The sequence below is a fragment of the Protopterus annectens genome, chromosome 12.part0, assembly GCF_019279795.1.
Source record: "Protopterus annectens isolate FY-2018-M chromosome 12.part0, PAN1.0, whole genome shotgun sequence".
Taxonomy (NCBI): Eukaryota; Metazoa; Chordata; order Ceratodontiformes; family Protopteridae; genus Protopterus; species Protopterus annectens.
In genome coordinates, this window is record NC_056746.1 from 254,570,443 (window position 1) to 254,594,153 (window position 23,711).

Consider the following 23,711-nt stretch of genomic DNA (forward strand, 5'->3'; position numbering starts at 1 on the left):
ATGGATGCTGTATTCTTAGCTTTGGAGAGTGCATTTTTTACCTGTGTGGCCATTATTACCAGAATTTGGCAATCTTCCAGTATTAAGATGGGCCATTTAGGGGGTGAGAGGGGGGGTGAAGTCGGCACTGAATCGATCTGCCAGGATATTGGCAATATCCTTGGGATCAGTATATTTAATGCCATTCTGCTGTAGCTCAGAGCAGATCTGAGCATTGCCATTTAGATTTTTGACATAGTTATAGAATGCCTTGTGGTTGTCTTTGGAATCTTTGGCAATTTTATTTTTTTAACTAGCTTTGGAGGATTTTATGAGGGATCTCAGCTTCTTACTGAGGCTGGTAAGGGAGTTTTTTGCATCCTGGGATTTTCCTCTTTTCTGCAACAGTTTCTTCCTTTTGTTGTAAAGTTTGTTTATGGCAGGGGACCACCAGATTGGCTTCATTTTTTTGGAGGAGAACATCTTGGTTCTATTTGGGATGGCACGATTCATGCATGAGTGGATGTGCTTGTACAGTGCTTTAGTGTAGGACTCAGCAGTTGAACTTTCAGTTCCCATCTGCATGGGTGTCATGAAGTTTGTCACTTCTGACTTGAGTAGCATGAAGTTGGCTTTGGAGAAGTTTTTTACGGAGGTTTCCTTTTTTATGGAGGTTTCCTTACTGGGGGGTGGGGGAGGGATGTGGATGTTAAGGGTGATTAGCTTATGGTCTGACCTGACCAATGAGGGGGTGACCATAGGTGTGGAGCATCGATTTCCAATGTTGGTAATGACCAGGTCTAGGATATTGGTGCCCCTGGTGGGACAATGGATTAGTTGATCCAGGGCGTTGGAATTCATGAATTCCAAGAACCGTTGGGCAAAGGTGTTGGTACACGAGTAGTTTTTCCAGTTAATGGCAGGGTAGTTGAAATCACCCAGTATTAGGGTGTTTGGTTGTATCTTAATATTTTCCAGAATGTTTAGAAAGGTGTAGTGAGAATCTTGGGGCATGGTGGGGGATCTGTAGCAAGCTACAATTTGGATTGCAGTCTTACCTAGTGTTAGTTTCACCTGGAGAATTTCAGATGCATTGTGCTGGGCAACTAGCCTGGTGGTATGAATATCCTTGGTGACTATGTACACTCCTTCACCTTTAGTATTTTGATCCTGGTTTGGTGGCCAAAAAGTGTGGTAAGAGTTGTAGCCTGGTATTGCACGGGTGCTTTCTGGAGCCTTGAACCAGGTCTCAGTTACTGCACACATATCGATGTTCTCCATTTTTAGGAGTGCCTCGAGAGAGTGCATTTTGAGGTTTAGACTTTTAGCATTGAGTAGCATTACCTTCAGATTTTCATGCTTGCACCTGTTACGGTGGTGGTTTTGTCCTTTGAACTTTGCCTAAAAAAGGCACTATAGGGTTGGCAAGAGCCTTAGCCAGTAACCTGAATCTCAGGGGCGACAGGTACAGACCATCTCTGGCAAAGCATCATGGTCTGTCGATCATGTCATCCCAGGCAGACAGATACTGGATCCCCTTTGAATGACATCAGAAGCTTAGCCAATTGTTGAAGTCAATCATTTTGTCATTATATTGTGGTATCATTCTGGGTGAAGGCAAGATGCTACTCAGGGCTAGGGTCATACCTGTCTGGGCCACATGATCTGAGAGCTCTTTCATGTCTCTTTTCATGTAGTCCAGGGAGGTATGTCTCAAGTCATTCACTCCAACATGGACAATGACAGAGTCATATTTGTACTTGTTGTGTAGTGACTTGAGTGCCTGTGTTATGTGGTGGATCCTGGCACCCGACAGGCAGCTAACTGTAATTTTCTCCTTGTTCAGCCTGGTGTGTGGGACATCAGTGTGCCTGACTATAGAGTCACCTATGACTAAAGTGTTAGGTACATTGTCTTGCCTTAGGGGCTGTTGCTGGGTGGCACACTGGTGTTGTGAGCTATGTGACACTTTGGTTGTGATTGGTGTTTGTTTGCATTTCAGCTTCGGAGGTCCTTGTTGCTTGGGCAGGTTACAATTAAGGGCCTCCACATATGTGGATTTAGTGTTGCTATGTGTGGGTGTTGGTGGTGTGGGTTTAGAAGGGCTATGTGTTGTTTGAGGTGTAGTGCGAGTGTTAACCTTCTCCTCTTGACTGTCTAGCACAATCTTGGGTGGAGAGAGCTTTGCTTCCATTTTGACTATGTAAGTGCATCTCTCACAGGTTGTAGTGTTGGGTGGTAGGAGGAGAGGTTTGTCTGTGTATATGAGACAATTGCTGCATTGCCCCAGTATGCCCAGACTCACCAGGTGGACAGGAGAAATCAACGGAAGCTGACTCTTAGACATGCCTGGTTTGATGCTTTTTTTGTAAAGTACAGGAGCTGTTTTCCTTACCTTAGCAAGCTACTTTACAATTATAGGATGTTTAATGCCTATGATTAATTTCTCTTTATTAACAAGGAGAGTTGAGTGCTTGTATCAGTTTAAGGCTTCCTAGTGCTTTCCAGCAGGTATTAGAGCATGGAGGCAAGTGCACATGTATGCAAAGACTGTGGGTGACAATATGAACCCACCACTACAGTAAGGGAACACTTGATGGTCTGTGTTTACAGAAGCCAAAAACGTGCAAAAATAATTTAACATACTTGTGCTGAGAGGTAATGTGTAATTGTAACACCTCGTGGCATTACTGCAATACTACATCTCATTTCCTGTCTTTTCTATTAAAGGGAAACGTCAGTCTGTTTCTTACAGAATGCTCTTTGTTTCAAGGAAATATGTATTTTGTGTTTCACTGCCTGTACTGACATCATATAGCTGATTATTGTTTATGTTGTTAAAAGTAATATATACATATATATATATATATATATATATATATATATATATATATATATATATATATATATATATATATATATATATATCTATCTATACATATATATATATATATATATATATATATATATATATATATATATATATATATATATATATCATGCCGCGGTGGTGCAGCGGTTAGCAATGTCGCCTCACAGCAAGAGGTTCTCCCATTCGATTCTCAGCTGGAGTGCCTTCTTTGTGGAGTCTGCATATCCTCTCCGTGGTCGAGTGATGTTAAAGACATGCAGGTAGGTGCGTGCGTGAATGGGCATGCCTTCTTTGAAGGTTGGGTGTCGGGCTGGCAACTTGGCACTGTAAAAATCCACTGCCAGTCATTAGCGAATGGGAGTTCCACTGTGCCGACCCCAAACCGTGAAAAGCCAAAAGACTTTATATATGTGTGTGTGTATATATATATATATATATATATATATATATATATATTTACTATCATAACTGTGAACCACAGAATCTTGAAAATCAAAATCATGAAACCATAATACTGAAAGACCAAAACTCTGAAGACTACAATATCAAACACCTGGGCTTATCCCCATGCAGTGTTAGCACTTGATTCTGGGTCCACACATCTACAGAACCCATGTTAGTACTTGATCCTGGGTTCATACATCTGCAGGACCCATGTTAGCACTTGATCCTGGGTTCACACTGGTGGAAGAATTCAGTATTTGAGATTTTTAGAAATTGTGCTATTCAACATTTTGGTCTTTTGATATTATGGTTTCAGGATTTTGATTTTTAAGATTCTGGGATTCAGGTTTGTGATTGTAAACCCATCTCTCTCTTTCTCTCTCTCTCTCTATATATATATATATATATAATATATATATATATATATCTATATACGAATGTATATATATAATATATATATATATATAGATATATACGAATATATATATATATATATATATATATATATATATATATATATGTATATATGTGTATATATATATATATATATATATATATATATATATATATTTATATTTTTTTTTTTTTTCATAAGTATATAATGAGTAATCACAGATAAGGCTGTTATAAAAACAAACTCATTGACAATCACATTCATTGCTACCTCAAGAATTCTGACTAATGTGATCACAAATGTAAACCAATAGGCTATGTTTGCAATCACCAAAAAATAAAGAAAAGCAGCTTTTATGTGGGGTGCTCCTCAAACCCTTCAATGTTAGGGCATTGCTACCACAATCTCAAAAATTAAGTATACTGACTCCAGGGTTGCACAACCATGAAGAAAGGGAAAAACTCCTGAATTATATAACGGTTGATCTCCTGAATTTCATCTGTTACAGAATTCAACCAACTGTACAACCAATGAATTTCTTTCAAAATTTTAACATACAATAAGTGCGTGCAATGGCAGATCATTTACAATGCATATAGATATATATATATATATATATATATATATATATATATATATATATATATATATATATATATATATATATATATATATATATATATATATATATATATACATGTAAGTTAAAAACCAATGACCAGATGTTCAGTTTTGAATAAAGACCATACGTTTCCTAAGCTGCAACTGGAAAGAAAACTCTGCAGTAAGGAAGACTTCTTTTTTAGATCTTTATTGTAATGAGCAGTTAATCAGTTGTAAGACTTCTACAGATGAGGCATTAATAACAGGGTTTTTAAATGCTGTAGCAGTGGGGCATGGGGTAGACACTTGACTAAACCATGTTACTACTGCTTGACCTGAAGAAGTCTTTTAATTGACTAAAGCGCTCATCATGATTACTTTCCATAAAGATCTAAAAAGTCATCTTGTTTGCTGCAGAGTTGTCTTTCAACCTAAATCTTAGTAAGCTTACACTCTTCATTCAAAACTGGACATCTGGTCATTGGTTTGCATCTGAACTGCTACCATTTGGCATATCCTACTTCCACTTTTGTGTTTGTCCTGGAGGACTACCCAGTTTGGATTGTTGGATTTTCAAGCCCAGGGTTTCTATATTACATGTGATTATTTAATGTTTTCATATATAAATATCTATATATATATATATATATATATATATATATATATATATATATATATATATATATATATATATATATATATATATATATATATAAATGTATGGGTTAGTAACATCAAATGACAGCTTGTTGAACCCAGTAAACTACCTATATACCTGTTCGAAAATCAGCTTATTGAATGTGCTGGCAGTTGTTCTGTTTGAGATGGTGGTACAGTGGGGATCAGGGAATTTGCCATTTCCACATTGTAGTACAATTTAATAATACAAGGGTGGCCATGGTGCTGCAGTGGTTAGCATTGTTGCCTCACAGCAAAAGGTTCTCCAGTTCGATCCTCGACTGGGGTGCCTTCTGTACGGAGTCTGCATGTCCTCCCTGTGGTGGCGTAGGTTTCCTCCGGGTGCTCCGGTTTCCTCCCACATCCCAAAGACATGCTGCAGGTGGATTGGCACTCTAAACTGGCCCTAGGTGTGAGTGCATGTGTGTGTGCTTTCTGTGGAAGGTTGGGTGCTGGGCTGGCAACTCGACACTGTAAAACTCCACTGCCAATCATGAGCGGACAGGTGATCCGCTGTGGTAACCCCTAACCGGTAAAAGCCAAAAGAAGATGAAGAAGTACAATTTAATAATACATGCTGTATAACAAGCAAGGGGCTTTGGAGGTACAGGGGGTTTGCCCTCCTGCATAAAACAAGGTTGTTCTTTTGTTAACTTTGATCATCTGACAATCTACAAGTTGTGCTCAGTCAGTTGCTGTTTGATGAATGTCATTTCGATAAGTTTTATTTATTGACATTTTATTACCACGAAAGTCTATCTGGTTTGATTCCCATTTTCACTGGAGGCCCAAGAAGGAAATCTCCAAAGTATTGCAAAAACATTTTAAGAATAATAATTTTACAAACTTAAAAAATAATACAAAGACATCTACCATATAAATAATTATATCAAACTAGACATAATGTGACAGCATTGGTTAAAATTAGATATACATTATATGAAAATATTTCAATATTTAGGTTTTTAGCCAGTTTAGAGAAATTAAAGCTATCTTGGTATAATACAAACATGAACTGCAATATGAAGTGAAGTAAAAAACAGTGTTGTGGCATGATTAAATAGAGAGTCAGGGAAGAACAATTGATTGACATTAGGAAGTGAGTAAAGAAGAGGGAGTGAGAATCTATAAGATATTAATAGTTTTTTGTTCATATTTAGGCATATAGTTTATCCTGGGGCTAGAGCCAGATTTTAGCTAGGAAGGCTTTCAGAATGGTTTTAAAGGACGGGAAAGGATGGCATTGACCTGATGGATATAAGTAAGGATTTCCAGGCCTTTGCAATATGGTATGAATGCAGACTGTGCCCAGCAAATTTGATAGTTTTGTGCACACAGAGAAGTTTTTGGTCCTTGGATTGTAATGACCGTGTGGGAACATAGTTGTATAGAATGGTATTTTAATGTTGGACAAGCAGATGGATAATGCTAATTTTATAGACAATAAGAAGCTGTGATTAGGATAGTTGATGGGGTAGTTCTGACCAGTGTTGGCTTTAGTGCTTTACAGTGGTGGATTCTGAAAGGACTATTTGCTGCATATTTAGCCAATTTATTATAGCATTGTTCAAGTTTTCCTAGTTGTGATGCCTAGAGGTTATTAAGAATGGGAGTGCCATAAAGTAATGAGAGAAGGAGGTACATAGTGGCAAGTGTAGTTTTAGCTGCATTGGTGAGAACATTTTTGGATCTATCAATAAGCCATAGTTTTTGTTGATTTTTTTATTCAATTTTGTTTATGCATGTAAAATTTAAGATTATCATCCACTATCATCCCTCATTGCTATAAGAACTGACTTAAATGATTGCATTATTAAAGTAAAGGATTTTAATACTTTTTTCATGAAACAGGGATTTAGGAAGAAAATTTTTTTTTTTTGGGGGGGGGGTGTTGAGCATGAGTTGTGAATTACAAAGTCATATTTCAGTGGCTGTTAAAACTTCCTGAGTATTTTTTTTGGATATGTGCAGTGTTGTCTAATGTGCAAATGAGTGTGGAGTCATCTGTGTGTTGTATTAGGGAGATCTGTTGTGTGGATATGTGGAGGGTGTTGGTGAAAATATTAAAGAATAGAGAACCAAGGACAGAGTCTTCTGAAACACCATTGTTGACTGAGAGGTGTGGAGAGAGGTGTGATTGCTGTTTTACTGACTGATACCTATTGGAAAAGTAACCTTTAAACCATACAAGTGTGGGCTGAGATACACTGGAAGAAGTTTGCTGTGACAAATTGTGTTGAAGACTTTAGACAAGTCTAGAAATAATGAGTAGACTAGTTTGCCATTATCTCTAGTTTTATTAACAGTATCTATAAAGGTCAGACACAGTGTTAGTAACAGCAGGATGGAACCCATGTTGTCTGGAGGATATGAGCTCTGCCAGCAGGAGATGGTTTAGCAATTATGTTGAATACATTTTTCAAGTATTTTGGAGAAGCATGATAAGATTGCTGTAAGTCTAAGATAGTGATGTCTGTTGAGTTTCTTCCTTTGTATAGAGGTTAATGTGAGATTTTTTTCCAGAGAGAGGGAAACTGGGATTCCTAGATTGACATATTTAAAAGGACTGGGACAGGATAGGCAATGCTTTTGGCTGCTATTTTAAGATACTTATTTAGAACATCATCAGCTGAAGTTGAGTATGGTTTGAGTTTGTTTAAGAGCAATTTTATATAGGATGTGGACAGGTTTGAAGGTGAAAGTGGATGCTGTGATATGTAGCTGTTGGGCAGGGTTGGGATAAAATGTTGGGGAATCATTAGCTGGGATGCTAAACTATCGATGAAAAAAGAGTTGGCTTCTATTGCAGTTTTGAGTCTTGAGTTATTGGGAGAGGGGTTAGGGGTTGTATTTTTTTTTTTTTTTGTGGCTTGGATGTAAAATTTCTTTAATGGTTAGCCAGACTTTTTAAGGTTATGTTACTATTGTTCTGAATGTTGTTGCATATAAGTGTAGTTTTTGTCATCATTTATTTGATTTTTTACTATACTTACAGAGCGTTCTGATTTTTTTTTGAGATATTGTAGTGTTTAATATATTTGCCATTCTTTCCATACTTTTTCTCTATCCTGCTGTAGAATTCTACTGATCTGATATTGTTAATCCTCGTTCATTCCTTACGCATGGGTATCGGTTCCGAGCTCGGAACCGAGCCGGACATTTTCCAAGCTCGCATCAGCTTCAAACTCTTAAGCTAAACTCTTACCCACAATCCCCCTCTCCCTATTACCTCAGACTTCGTTTGCCGCATTGCCATCCAGTCGTGTCAAGCTACTTCTCTTGAGCTAAGTACAGTCAATTGTTGTTTAATTGCTTTACAAATTACTTTTCTGTCAGAAAAGTTGATATTTTATTGTCTTTTACCCTATCGCATCTAGAGTTCATAAATTCTTCAGGTTTTTCTGTCTTTTACTTACGGTTTTTACCGCGAGGTATTTCTCTTTACCATCATTGGTAATCTTTTCCCTTTTCTCCTTCATACCTTCGGGTACTCTCTTGTATCATTTTGGTACTTTTCTATTAATTAATATGTCAGATAAAAAAAGTAGTCTGGGGTTTAAGCGGTGTTCTGATTGTGGACACAAACTGCCTACTTCTGATACACACTCTTTGTGTGCTTATTGTTTGGGAGCTTCCCATTTATCTGTTGAACCACCCTGTACTATTTGTGAGAACTTTTCTAATAGAACTTTGTTAGAAAGGAAAAACAAGCTGATACTGAAGGGACTTTTAAAATCTCCCTTTTCAGATGCTATTTCTGGGTTGGAGGTCTCAACCCCTCCTAAAGCCCATAAGAAAATGGATATTTCTACTAAGGCTAAATCCTTGCCTTCATCCCTGACTGGGGACACTCACCAACCAAAACCTAAAAGGGCTAAAATTTCAGCTCTGGAGCTCTCTCAGTTAGCCGCAGTGCTTTTGGTGCCTAGACCTTCGGCACCGAGGCCTTTGGCACCATTAGTGATTTTGGGTGCGTCCTCTCCTGCAGCCTTCTACATATCGACACCGAGGGGCTCCTCAGTTCAGACCATTACCACTGTATAGGCACCGAATGTTCAGTCAGTGCAGACCTTGACTGTGTCGGCTCCGAGATCTTCCTCGGAACCGAGGCCTTTATTGTTGACTCCAGTTTTGTTGGTTCCAGCTTGGGCACCGACTACCACCACTTCAGCACTGACAACCACTTCGGCACTGATCCCTGTGTCGTTGCAGACAATGACCTCGGCACTGATGACTTTTTTGGTGCAGACAACAGTAGCCAGTCTTTCTCTGCACCGTTGTCCTCGGTGCAGTCAGATGAGATGGGCACCGAGTCTGCCTCTTTTGTGGACAGACCTGTTTCTCCCTCAGTCTCTGTGAGGTCCACTAGAAGCCTTTCCGAACATGTGTTACTTCTTGTGACCAGGCATTCTTGGCCAGAGGTATTCCACCCCTTAGGAACTATCCTTCCTTGGGAGGTGATCACCCATCTTCAAAGACACCTTTTTATTCTCCTCCTTTATTGCCTTTGAAGTCCAATGATATAGCACAGTCTTCCCCTTCTGCGGTTCCGTTTATGGATCTCACTAAGGAACTGCAGTTGCCTTTGTGGTAGGAAAGTTTTGCTACAACCCAGGATGTCAGCTGTGACATGCATAGCTTGCTACTCCACAGCCATCCAGAGACTCCGGGTTGGCAGGCTGAGTCACTTAGGAGAGGAGTGCCCCCTGTCCTAGACTTACACTCCTCTCCGGGTTGAACAGCCTTCCAACTGATGGAGAAGGCTTTCACTGCTGCTGGCAATACCGGACTGTCTATACCTCCGCCCTCCTCTGGTACACTGGTTTCACAAGTCGCATCTAGCGGACACCGGGTGCAAGGGCTGCAGGACATATTCCCTCAGGAATCCCCCTTTCCGTTATCTTCACCAGCTTCTCCCGCTGAGGAGGTCCACTGGAAAAGTTCATGTAAGAGGAAGCACATGGAATCCACAGAGGAGTCCCTCACTGAAGACACAGATTTCGATGAGGGGGAAGGATCCCCTTAGTCACCCTCTGAGGTATCCTTTGGCAATATCCTCAAAATTCTGAAAGAGAGAGGTGACTGGCAGTCCTCTAATCTGACCCCTGAGGAATCTGTGTTCCTACAGTCTTTTCGCGCCCGGCCCCCTACCTCCTGGGTTACTCCACCTGCCAATGAACTTGTCATGTTCATCGTCCAGTGTGCTTGGAAGGCCCCTGATACCATCTAAGCTATTCCTCGGAGGCCAGGTAAGATCTTGTCCACTCCTGCTTCGGATCCCCATTGGTCAAAATGTCTTCCTGTGGATGCTTTGGTGGTGGCTGCTGCAGCAAAAAAGGATCTGGCAGTAGAAGAAAGCCAGACTGTCCATCCTCCTAACAGAGAGTCCCGGGCCCTGGACAGGATAGGGAAGAGCACCTCTGCTTCAGTGACCTTTGCTATCAGGTCCCTGAATTATATGGCACATTTTACCAGGCTTCAAAGGGATCTGGTTTCTGAGCTCTCTGAAACCTTGGCTGGTGCAGTGTCTGATGAGGTCCATGACAAAGTGGCCTCTCAGCTGGCCACCATTGAATCTATATCTAACTCCTCTATGTGACTGAAATCTTATGCATCAGAAGGAGCAGCTAGAGTGGCGGGTTCAGCTGCGGTCTTGAGACGACATGCCTGAATGCACTTGTGCAACTTCGTGGAACCTTTTAAGTCTTCTTTTCTTAATGCTCCCATTGAGCCCTCCTCGTTGTTTGGGTCCAAAGTTAAAAGCACACTGGCCAGATGTGAACAGGATGGTAAGACCCTTTCTGCCATAGGTGTCCATTATTCTTCCGCTCAACGTGCTTTCTCCCGAAACCAAAAGAGTGGGAAGATATGGTTCAAGAAATCTCAGGGTCCTTTCCATGACACATAGGGCGAGTTCTCCCCCAGAGGCAGAGGGGGAAACTCACAGGGAAGACGCTTCTTTTGGAGCAGCGGGGGACCGCGTAACCAGGGTTCTAGGGATTCTTTTCCTGGTCAATCCTACCAGTGCTCCTGAAGACCGGCTCAACTCCTTTCCTCTGGAGGTGGTTGGGGGACGTTTCTCCTTATACCCTTCTGCCTGGCTAACCATCACCACCGATTCTTGGGTACAAAGGATCATAACCAGAGGTTATCATATCCCCTTCGATCTTTGCCCCGTCCCTTCAAAAAATCTTCCCGACGTTCAGCCCAATCAAAGGGAAGAAGCAGCACTAGAGATAGTAAAGCTGCTAAGAAAGAGAGTCATCCAAATAGTTCCTCCAGACAAGATAGGATCCGGATTCTACTCAAGACTATTTTTGGTGCCAAAGAAAAACGGGGACTGGAGACCAAATTTGGATCTCAGTGCAGTGAACAAGTTTGTGAGAGTACAAAAATTCTGGATTGTCACAATAAAGTCTATCCTCCCACTTTTGGAAAAAGATGATTGGATGTGCTCTATAGATCTTCAAGATGCGTACTACCACATAAAGGTAGACAGGCCATCAAGAAGATTTCTGCACTTCCGTGCGGGAGCCAGTCACTACCAGTTCAGAGCACTGTCCTTTGGACTCTCTACAGCCCCCAGAGTTTTCAAAGAGTGCATGGCAGTTGTCACAGCTCACTTGCCACTTCAAGGATTCTAGGTGTATCCATACCTAGATGACTGGCTCATTTCTGCCCCCACCAGGCATCTACTGGAAAAAGCCCTGGCATACTCTCTCCTCGCTGCTCAAAGGCTAGGCATAATCATAAACTGGCAGAAATCCAATCTCACCCCATCTCAGTCGACAGAATTCATAGGGGTTATTTTGGACACAAAAAACTGCAGAGCTGCTATTCCAGAGCACAGAATTTTAAGGATAAAGCAACAACTAATTCCAATCCTTTCAAAGGAAAAATCCACGTCTCACTCGGTTCTACAGCTGTTGGGTTCCATGGCATCCTCCATCACCATTGTTCCCCTGGCCAGGTTTCACATGAAGCTTCTACAATGGCTACTGCTCACCCAATGGTATCCTTTTCAGCATCCTCTTTCAGACATGATTCGAGTTACCCACAGGTGTAAACAGGATTTAAAATGGTGGATGACACACAATCTCTCACAATGGTCTCACCCCTTCTCCCCCCAGCAACCCAAGGCCACAGTGACCATGGACACCTCCCTGATGTGGTGGGGGGGGCTATGCCAGAGACAGACAGTCCAAGGCACTTGGTCCCAACTGGAGGCCCATCTGCATACAAATGTTCTAGAGCTGAGGGCAGTGCTTCTGGCGTTGCAAGCATTCCATCCCCTGCTGCCGCCTGGGACAATTGTGATGTAATCAGACAACATGGCGGTGGTCTGGTAGATCAACAAGCAAGGTGGAACCAAATCTTACCCCCTTTGTCAAGAGGCCATGAGGATATGGCAATGAGCGATGGCTACCAACCGTTTTCTTCTAGCAACGCACATTCCCAGGAGTTCCAACGTGATAGCAGACAGACTCAGCAGGTGCATTCTTCAACCTCACGAGTGGTCCCTGAATCCCTTGATAGCGGCGGAGATCTTCCACCACTGGGGCCTTCCTTGCTGTGACCTCTTTGCATCCCCGACCAACTACAAATGCAGCAACTACTTTGCCCTGATTCCCCCTCCAGGACAGTCACCCAGGGACACTCTAGTCCACGATTGGCCCTCGGGTCGTCTCTACGCATTTCCACCCTTTCCCCTCATTCCCCAGTTTCTGAAGAAAGCCCTGCAGTTGAAGAGCACGGTGATCCTCATAGCACCATATTGGCCCCAACAGATTTGGTTCCCCTTCCTTTGGCCTCACCTACTAGATCGACCATGGATTCTCTATCCAACCCCAGAGTTGATCTCACACCCACAGAACCTGATTCATCACAACCTGAACAGCCTGAAGCTAATGGCTTGGCTACTCCAATTCCCTTGATTGCCAGGCAGAATGATCTTTCTTTACCAGTATGTGATATTCTCATTGCTTCTCATAAGTCTTCCACTAGAATTACTTATCTGAGCAAGTGGAAAAGATTTACCTGTTGGCTGACAGATAAACAAGTAGACCCCTTTTCAGCACCAGTGTCGATAATACTAGACTATCTGGCCGACCTGTTTCAATCGGGTCTATCAGCCTCTACCATTAGAGTTCATTTGGCTGCAATTTCTAATTTTCATGAGGGTGTCCAAGATTCCTCTCTTATGTCCCATAAATTGTGCAAAACCTTCATAAAAGGTGTGAATCATCTGAAGCCACCTTTCAGAGAACCTATTCAACCATGGGATTTATCATTAGTTCTACAAGCTCTGACAATGGCACCTTTCGAACCAGCTTCTTCTTGCGACCTCAAGTATTTGTCATGGAAAACCTTGTTTTTGGTCACTATTACTTCTGCCAGACGTATTTCTGAACTTCAAGCCTTATGTATCAAGAGTCCATACTTGATTTTTCATAGAGATAGAGTGTCTCTGAGAACTAATCCGTCATTTCTGCCTAAAGTGATCTCTGAAATGTTCATTAATCAAGCCATGAATTGCCAGTTTTCTTTCCCAGTCATTCAAATAGAGGAGAGTATTGCCTACATACCCTAGATATACACAGGCAAATTCATTTTTAATTAAACAGGACTAAACCCTTTTGTAAATCTGACCAGTTATTTTTGGCCTTTTCTGAACCTAGATTAGGATCTGCTGTTGCTAAGGTCACATTAGCTATATGGTTGAAGGACTGTGTGACCTTTATTTACACACAATGTAATATCTTGTTGCCTACTACCATGAAAGCTCATTCAACAAGGTCGGTGGAAACTTCTGCTGCCTTCCATGCCAGAGTTTCTTTTACATGACATCTGTGCAGCTGCAACTTGGGCTACACCTCATACCTTCATCAATCATTACAAATTGGATTTGGCCTCCAGGGGAAAAGCATCTTTCGGTTCTATGGTGCTCAGGAATGTCCTTCCATGAGAGCCTCCCAGGAATAGAGGTAGCTGGGGAATCTGTCCCATGTGTAAGGAATGAACAAGGATTAACAATATCAGATAAAGAAGTTATGTCTTACCATAACATTCCATCTGTATTGTTGATCCTCGTTCAGTCATTATGACCCTCCCTCCTTCCCCCTACTGTGGTTTCTAGTGGATCTCACCATCCAGTTCTCTTAGGTTATTTGACCAGAGGTAGCCTCTACCTTCTTTAACTTGCAAACTCAATCTGAGGTAACAGGGAGAGGGGGATTGTGGGTAAGAGTTTAGCTCGAGAGTTTGAAGCTGACGCGAGCTTGGAAAATGGCCGGCTTAGTTCCGAGCTCAGAACCAATATCCATGCGTAATGACTGAACGAGGATCAACAATACAGATGGAACGTTATGGTAAGACATAACTTCTTTTTTTTGCATAGTCTAATTGCATTATTTGTTTTTGTCTCTTCCTTCTAGGAGGTGCAAAGTTATTTAGAGTATTTAAGATAATTGCACTGAATTAATTTACAGTATCATCTAAGGAATTTTTTTAGGATGCTCCAGTTAATAGATGATAGTGTAATAAAGAATATTTTGGGGTTAAACTTGGACAGGTTGTGTGTTGTTTTATAAACATGACATTTAAGTGGATGTTTGAGATATCTCTTTGTATAGATTGGGAGATAGTCACAGAAAGAGTCTGAAATTGCCCTGTGGTGATGAATTTACTAGGATCTGATTCTAGGATCGAGTCTACTAAGGAGTTTAATGTCTTGTTATAATGTGTGGGGCTATTATGTAGTTGTGTGGAACTGTGTTAAGTTCATGCTGCATATACATACATACATACACGCATACATACATGCATACATACAAATATTTCAAGCACGGGCATTAATGCCCTTCTAGCTTGCCAATATACCAAAACACTTGTTCCCATAATAAGTATCCAGGCTGTTCTTAAAAATATCTAAACTAGTACTTGTTTTAATGTAATTTGGTAGTCTACACAGGAGTTAGAGGTCATGTCCAACCAACTGATATGGATATCACCTAGTAGTTTTTTTTTTTCTTGTGTAATTGTTGTGGATACTCGATGTAAGATATCTTCCAGTCCAGTTTTTTTTTTGCCAGGAGGGATGTAAAGGACAGTAATACATTTGTTTATATTTGTTTATTTTCAAGAAAGTTATATGCTTTGCTGAACTTAATTTTGGTATCTGTTTGTTGTAGGGTGAAATGTGGTAGTTGTTGCAAAATATTAAAGCAATACTTTTACTCTTTATATGGTCTTTGGAGATGATATTATAGCCCGGGGCATAGTTTGGAGTTATTTATGCTGGGTTTAAGCTACATTTCAGTTATAGCTAGAATATCAGGCTTGTGCTGGGTAATCCAGGCATGTAGTTCAGTAGTTTTATATCTTACACTTCTAATACATATGGTAGCAAAAGTTATTACTTTGTTGGAGGGTTGATTTTGTGGGGTAATAGTACTTTGTGAAAAGGAATTGTCTTGATGTTGGTTGTGATAGGTGGGGCCAGGCTTAATCGGAATGTCTGCTGCTAGGAGGATTTTAATATATTGAGGTATTATTGACTGCTGACTTTGAAGAGTATTTTTCTATTTAATTTCATTTTGAATTGTGACGAAATTGAGTTAATCAGCCAATATTTGGTTTAAAGGTAAAGGGTGTCATTAAATAGGTTTGACATGATGTGTATTGAGTTTAGGTAGGAGGTATGGATAGCCGGTTGAGGCAAAGTTGGAGAGATGTTAAAAACTGTTATTGAGTCACAGTAGGATGAGAGATGGCTCAGTAGGAGGAGAAGAATAGAGGGTAAACTGAGGCGTAACATGATTAATTAAAGGGATCTCTATTTTACTGATAGCAAGTAGTGGAGAAGTAGGAATCAAGAAGGAAAAAAGAAGTAAGGATGTAGGATATTTATTGGTGATGTAGTCTGAAAGCTGGTAGAAGGTAAGTAGGTAGCTAGGTAGGAAGGAAGGAAAGAAGTATTTTCTGTGAAGGAAGGGATTTAGGTTTTCCTGCTATCTGCGCTTATGTTTCTGAAATGTAAGATTCAGAGGGGTTTGAAAGGATAGAGTATGAGGATGTAGTTAGGTTAGGAAGTAGTGAGGGTTTATTTGGGTAAAGTAGAATCTAAAATGCAGAATAATAGATATGTATTGCTGGGGAGGGGTCTGAGTAGGAATGGATATAATACAAAGCAGTATAGGAATGAAAAAGGTTGTTGGGAATAATGCTAAAATTTAGAAGGATGTTGGGAAATAGGCAAACAGAAACAGGAATGTTTCTGCATTAATAATAAAGTTGGTTCAGGTGGGCTAGCAAATTAATGTCATAAGTGTAAGGGGTATCTGGAAAGTATAATGGTAGACTAAGAGGGAGTGGGTGAGAATTGAGGGTAGGGTAGATGAGCATAGTGGGCTTCCCACCCTCAGGTCAGTTATTACAGAAATCAATCAGTTTAGAGTGCAAGGACTACTTTTTCAGGGGGGGATGTTACAGCCACTTTCCACCACAAGGCAGCAAAGCTGTTCATGTAAAACTTGCTTATATAGCACAATGACAATATTTTTAGTGAAAAATTCTACATAGCTGGGCATTATGGCAGAGCTCTTGCAGTTTTGGGGTCAGGGATGGATGTAGTGGCCACAGCCATGTAAGGGAAAAAAAGAGGAAAAAACTGTTATTAAACTAAAATATTATATGGAAAAAATAAAGTTAATACTTATTCCTAGAGATGGATGAAGGACCATGGTGAGTCAAAGCAAGAGAATATGAGTTATTGTAAGATTAGAGAGAAGTAAGAAAGTTTATGAATATACTGATAGAGAACCACAGTAATAGTCTATAGAGCTGTATATAGCAAATTATCAAAACATAGCAGTACACTGACAAATTCAATATTATACCATCACTTAGTAAACATTCATTGAAATAATGAGTACATCAAAAGAATGTTGTATATATCAAAACATCAGCAATTGAATTCACATACATACATTTATAGGACACAGGCTCAGCATACATAAAGCTTGTCTGACTAAAATAAAATAATTTCAAATACAACACATTACCAAGGTCTTTTCATTGTTGTACACAATCTTAGAATAAATAGAAATGTAATGATAACACGTGACACTTACTGCCCTGTGAAGAAAGATATGACTGAGTGGATGTGGAGACCAAAGTAAGGGGAGATTTTAACAGTATGTCTACTACAGTGATCCTTCCACCCTCAGGTCAGTTATTACAGAGTGCAATCACTTTATAGCCAATACAGAGCACTTAACAAGGAGGCGCAAAGTATAACAGGTTTTCTTTCATTTACTGAATGCAGACACCAGTACGCTAGAGAGACTAAGAGACTGGCATATAAAATGTAAGCTATTGGTCAAGAGAATGGACAGTGGCCAACTAGCAAGTGGTCCTTAGACTGCATGGTGGAAGTCACAACCACTTTCCAGCACAAGGCAGACACATGCTTAACTAGTTAAACCATCAGCAAGGCTCTTCATGTTAAATGTGCTTACACTGCACAATTACAATATTTTCTGTGAAAACTTTCAAAAATGTGAGCCCTATAGTAGAGCTCCTGCAGTTTCAGGGTCAGGGATGTATGTAGTGACCACAACCTATTGCAGAATGGCAATATTCTCAATGAAAATTTCTGCAGATGTGGGCCTTGTGGCAGAGCTCCTGCAGTTTTGAGCCAGGGATGGATGTAATGACCACAGGCTATTACTCAATGACAATATTCTGAGTGAAAACATTTGCAGAGGTGGGTCTTGTGGCAGAGCTCTTGCAGTTTTGTGGTCAGGGATGGGCTTAATGACCACAGACTGTTACACAATGACAGTATTCTCAGTGAAACCTTTTGCAGAGCTTGGCCCTGCGGCAAAGCTCCTGCAGTTTTGGAGTTAAGGATGGATGGATGTAATGACCATAGGCTATTGCAGAATGATAATATTCTTAGTGAAAACTATCACAGAGGTGGATCTTTTGGCAGAACTCCTGCAGTTCCGGAGTCAGGGATGGATGCCATCACCACAAGCTATTGCACAATGGCAAACTTTCATGCAAGGAAATCAAAAGGAAGGGTACACACATTAAACATATGGAAATTTTCAAAAAAATATATAGCACTCAAAAGTCCAATATGACATAAAATTAATATGATGGCATTCCAAATAAAAACAACACAAACCAGGTTTCCTTGTACAGAAATTGAGCTTCTATTTGGATGACTAACTCCTGACCACTTTGTCTTTTGAAAACCTGTTTTTAATTTGGAAGTTTGTTTGGGAATTGTTCCACTCTGTAAAGTCAGACAGTTGGACAAGGCTAAAGTGCTGCTGCTTCTGCTGCAGGTGCTAATGACCAGCCATAGGTAGACTGCAGCCACCTTGTGACCCATAAGGACCCTTTTATCTGGGAGGACAATTCATCTGTATTTTGCTTAGAGCATTCAGGTCTCTCTAAGACTGTTGGTCACTGTTTCCATCCCTCACCCAAAAACTGCAGGAGCTGTGCCCCAAAACCCACCTCTGTGGAAGTTTTCTCTAAGAATATTGTCATTGTGCATTGTAAGCAAGCTTAGCATGCTCAGATAAAATGGTAGAAGACTTGCAAATCTACTTTCTAAGATGACCTTCTGCCTTCAAGTCCCTATCATGTGGACAATATGCAAGGCTCTTGGTATTCAGAGAATGTCTGGAGCCAGATGCTAGGCTGGCATCCTTTAAACAATCATTCCAATCTTTAGGAGGCTGGAATATGTGCTTAGTTGTTCTGGGTACTACAGCCATTGCATCAGGGTTTTACCAAGATGAATTTGTCAGCATGTTCCCCAACAAAGGGACTACACCAAGAGGACTGTTGCCTAAACTGAATGACCTTGTGCACATCCTTTTTACAGAGAATTCAGGGTCATTGGGCCATCCCCATCATTTTTTCATTATTTCTAACATTTCTCCAAGCTTGGAGTTTTCATAGAGGGTTGCTGGAAAATTTACATCTTCCTCATTGTTAACTCCTTGCTTGTGAACTTCCAAAGGGGGTCACCTTCTTCTTGTGTGTTACCATCTTTTTTCTCAGAGGAGGACTCTTAAGAGGAAGAAAGGAGGCATTTGGGGGCCAAAATCATGGGAGGATGCTAGAAAAGACCTTGGCCATCTCTGTCTTGCTGTATAACAAGTCTCAGGGCTGGCACAGTAAATGTTTTACAAATGAAGCAGGTGTCAGTACAAAGCAGCAAAGAGTGGCATCTCCTATATTTTTTTTTGCAGGTTTAGCATTAAATTCAACACAAATGGTCAACTTGGCATTGAGAATCCTGTTACTGAATTCTGTAGGATTGAACACACCTGCAGTGACACTGATGGTTTGCAGTCATTACTGGCACCAAGATCCTGCAGCTGAGCATCAGGGATGAAACAGTTATTGACACAAGCAACTATGCATTGAAAACATTGATGTAAGTGGAAGACCTGATAGTGGAATCATCATTGCCAAAGCATATGATGTCATCAAAGGCACAACAGACCAAGAAAGGGATGTTGGTTCTGACCTTGACATTGATGCATGAGGGTTAATACTGGCAACCTCAAAACTAGCACTGAGGATGGAATGTTTTAGGGATCAGAGCTCAGGAAAAAACAGACTGGTAGAGGGAAGAGGCAGCAGAGGCTCATGCAAAAATGTGAGTGAAATAAATTTAGAACTTAAAATCTTAGAGACATTTTATTTGTTAGAGTTGTCATGTGTTGTGATTTAGACAACCTCAGAAACAATTTTCTGTACATCATCATCCATTTTAGCTATAACAGTGTTAGAAACTGGAGAGGAATGCTGCAGCTCATGCTCAGGAGTGTTATGGGGTTTAACTCTTCAGGGGCTTGCTGCTCACAGATGTTGCTACTGAAGCCATTCGCTCCAAAGGTGTTAATGGTTTTGTTTCTTGTGCAGAAATTGACATCTCTGACTTGAATAACCTTAATCGGTTCTCCCTAATTTTTAACATAGTAGAAGTAAAGTTTTGATTAATGCGATACTTATACATGATCTGCTCCTCTTCTAAGTGGTCATGGTCATGCTTTTCTTGGGGCATGAACACACTTTCTGAAAGAGTAATTTATTTTTAAGAATAGGCTAAATCCCAGCAAAAGTAGGGAATAACAAAGAAGTAAATCTCTCAGAGAGCTGGCCAAAGGAAAGGAAAAAATGTGATGAAAAATCCCTTCAAAGTGGGAAATGTATAGGAAGCATAGTAAGAACACTACTACTACTAAATATTACAGCAAGAAAAGGCAGTTTACTCATTGACTTTGTAGCATATGACGGTGAGTATAGCAACAGAGATTTTTGATGAATGGCACAATAGGATTTTAAAGCACAGGGAAAAGCTCTGCAGCAAACTGAAAAGTTTTATATGCCACACTGATTGCCTTAGTGTTGTTGTCGCCAAGGATGGACTCATCTTACCAGACTCTAGTTACCCTACTTGCTTTTGTACTACTCACCTTGCCTGTTCAGTACTGTAACTACCCAACCTGTCTGTATGATGCTAGTTACTCTGCCTTTTACAGTAATCAGTTTGTTTGCTGGTCCATTTTAAATTCCTCATGTTGAAACACTGCTAATTCCATCATTTGTTACTGCATTGTTATTTGCCCTGAATGTTGAATTACTGTTAGGTACCCTGATCATTGATGTATTATTAAGTATCCTGCATGTTGCACTAATGTTACGTCCCCTCTTTGTTGCTGTACTGTTAATTACCATGCCTGTTGCCATACTGTAGCCACCCTGTCTCTTGCTTTACTGTTAGTTACTCTGGCTATTACAGTACTCAGTCTGCATTTTCTTGAATCATCAATTCACCCTGCTTGCTTAAATACTGTTAATTCCACTGTCTGCTACTCTACTATTATTTACGATGACTATTGGATTAATATTAGTTACTTTGCCTGTTACTGTACTGTTAATAACCTTTTTGATCTACACTTAATTACCCTACTGTGCATGACTCAGCCTGATGATGTACTTTTAGTTCCCTTGCTTGTTGCTGTTTTTGTACTGCTTCCTGCCTGATACAATGTTGCTAATTACCCTGCCTGTTGCAGTACATTTAGTTACCCTACCTACTACTATGTTGTTAACTGTCTTCACCTGCCTCCATTACTTTAGACAGAAGTGATTTATTGGGCTAAGCTCAGGGTTAAGTTCAGGCTCTTGACCCTTCCATTTCTGGTGTTTTGGTAAGAGAAAACACTGAACAAGTAAATAGTTGTGAGGAGACAACTTCTGTTTCCTGTCCTCATGTTTCTAATTCTGAGGAGAATGCTTCTTCTGATGGTCCCTTGGAAGCATATTCTTTTTCTGAACCCCTATCCAGAATGCGTCAGTTCCCTCAGTAAGAACATCATTTTATCGTACAATATATTTAAATTGTATGATTTATTGCAGCTGGAATTTCTTGAACCTGCTCTAGTTCTTCTAGCACTGTAGGATGTATTAATTATATTAAGTAATATGCCTGAGAGGCAGCTTGATAGAATGATTATACAAAGTTCCCTAGGCTTCTGGGTTTTTATTTTCTAACTCTAGATCAGATCCAGCAGTGATTTCCCTGATAAATTCAGGTGCTGATAAACATCTGGTTAATGCCAATATTACCCCTGATGTTGTGAAAGCCTTTGAAAGATTTAGGGGAAAAGTATATATTTATGTAACACTTATCTTTAGAATTCTCAGTTGTCAGACTCACATGTTAAAGTTTATGTGTCTCAAGTGGCTAAACATTCTTTGAAATGTGCTTAAGATTCAGCTGATGCTACTCCCAGTGCTGCTTCTACTGAAACTGTTATGAGGAGGTTTGCTTAGTTGTATACTCAAAATCTTCCTAATGATGTTAAAGCTGAAATTTTGAATTATCTCTTAGATAGAGGTAGTCTTTGGACCACCTGCTGCAGTGATCTTTAAAAGGTATGATAACAGAGGGGAGCTGCTTCAGAGAGATTCTAATATTTTTCAACCTTCCTGCTCTAAATTTGTGAAGCAATATTTTACAAAAAAACTTTTACAAAGCAATGGCAGGGGGGTCCAAAAAAGAAAAAAAGAGCCCTCTAGAATAATGGACAGTTTAACAAACTTGAATGACTATATTCAGAGTCCCTGCACACACCCCATCCTGGTAACCTTTTAATTCTTCCCAAAAATCTGCACTTCCATTTTTCTTTTTGCAAAATGGGTTTTGTGAGAAATTCATCAGGGTTACAGATGCCAGTGAGACTCTATCCCTCTTTTTCAGGGATTTCTCATCATCTGCCAGATCAAGCTTCTCTTTTTCTTCTTGTCATTCAGTATCTTCTGACTCAGAGGATGACATAATCTGTTGTACCTTCTCAGATACAAGAAGGCTTTTTAATTCAAGAATGTTTTTGGTGTCAAAAAATAAGCTTCAGTGATATAACCTATTAAGTAAAGGTTACTGCAGCAATGATCATTCAAACATCTACTGTCATGGTATGTTTACTTGCACAACTATACTTTACCCTGCCTGCTGCTGCAATGTTAGTTACCGATCTTTTGCTGTACTGTTAATTATCCTGACTGTTACTATACTGGCATTTGTTTTTCTTTTTTTTTTTCTGTAGTTGAGTGGAGCTGCTCATCTTCATTCAGTCCCATTGTTGGAGAGGCAGTGATAAGTCATTCACAAATTCTTCAATATGCAATTACTGGGCTACAACCTGTAAGTATACATTTATCATTTTCTCCACTCTTTCATTGACTCCACTCTTCATTATGTCTTTGCTTTACCATCTCAGATTCTTTCTCCTGTACATTTTTCCTCTCTTTTTCATTTCTCTTCTACCTTCTCCATTTTTTCCTTCCCTTTTACACTAATCTTAAAAGAAAAAAGGCCTGATAAATCATATTTGTGTGTTTATGCTAAGAAAACCTCAGAACTCCAGGCTGCAGCTTTGAATCTAAAAAAGAAGGGTGTGTTCCACTGCTCCAGTCAATGGTTCCACCACAGTTAACTTTCTTGTTGAAAATTTCTGCTAATATTAAGAGGAAAACTACTTCTGCGGTGGTGCAGCGGTAGCATTGTTGCCTCACAGCAAGAGGTTCTCCCGTTTGATTCTCGGCTGGAGTGCGGGGAGTGCCTTCTGTGTGGAGTCTGCATGTCCTCCCCACAGTTGGGTGGGCAATCGAAAGACATGCGTAAATGGACGTGCCTTCGTTGAAGGTTGGACGTCGAGCTGGCACCTCAACGTTCGTGAAAATCTACTGCCAATCATTAGCGGACCGGAGTTCCGCTGTGGCGACCCCTAACTGGCCAAAAGACAACAACAACATTAAGAGGAAAACTAGTGCATTTATATGCAATTCCTTCATATTTAATGCTCTTTTTTCATACATTTTCAATAAATAATGCCTGTTTTTTTTTTACTACAAATATTCAAAGGAAGTATTTCTTATTATTTAGACTTTATTTTTGCAGATGTTCAACAAACAGACTGCCTTACTGGGATATGGGTAGAAGTGCCTTTCTACCCTGCATCTGGCAGTCTCTCAAAGCTCACCTGTCTGTGAGTAAGAAGGGCCAGTCATCTGGCAGGACCAGGACAACCCTCTACATTCAGAGACAAGGCCAATTTAATTTTCTTGTGCCACAGCCAGAGAAAGATCTTTTGGATTTTACCTTTCCGTCTGGGGATTCCAGCCACAGATCTCAGATTAGAAACT

General features: G+C 40.2%; 1 protein-coding gene across 1 annotated transcript in view; it reads left to right on the top strand.

Annotated features, from left to right (window-relative positions):
* Nucleotides 1-23,711, top strand: part of LOC122816489 (ankyrin repeat and fibronectin type-III domain-containing protein 1-like) — a 2,048,587-nt gene that overhangs the window by 1,492,232 nt on the left and 532,644 nt on the right. The window contains exon 8 of the mRNA XM_044089320.1: nt 22,613-22,710. Coding sequence (XP_043945255.1) covers nt 22,613-22,710 — 98 coding nt within the window. The remainder of the gene's footprint in view (nt 1-22,612; nt 22,711-23,711) is intronic.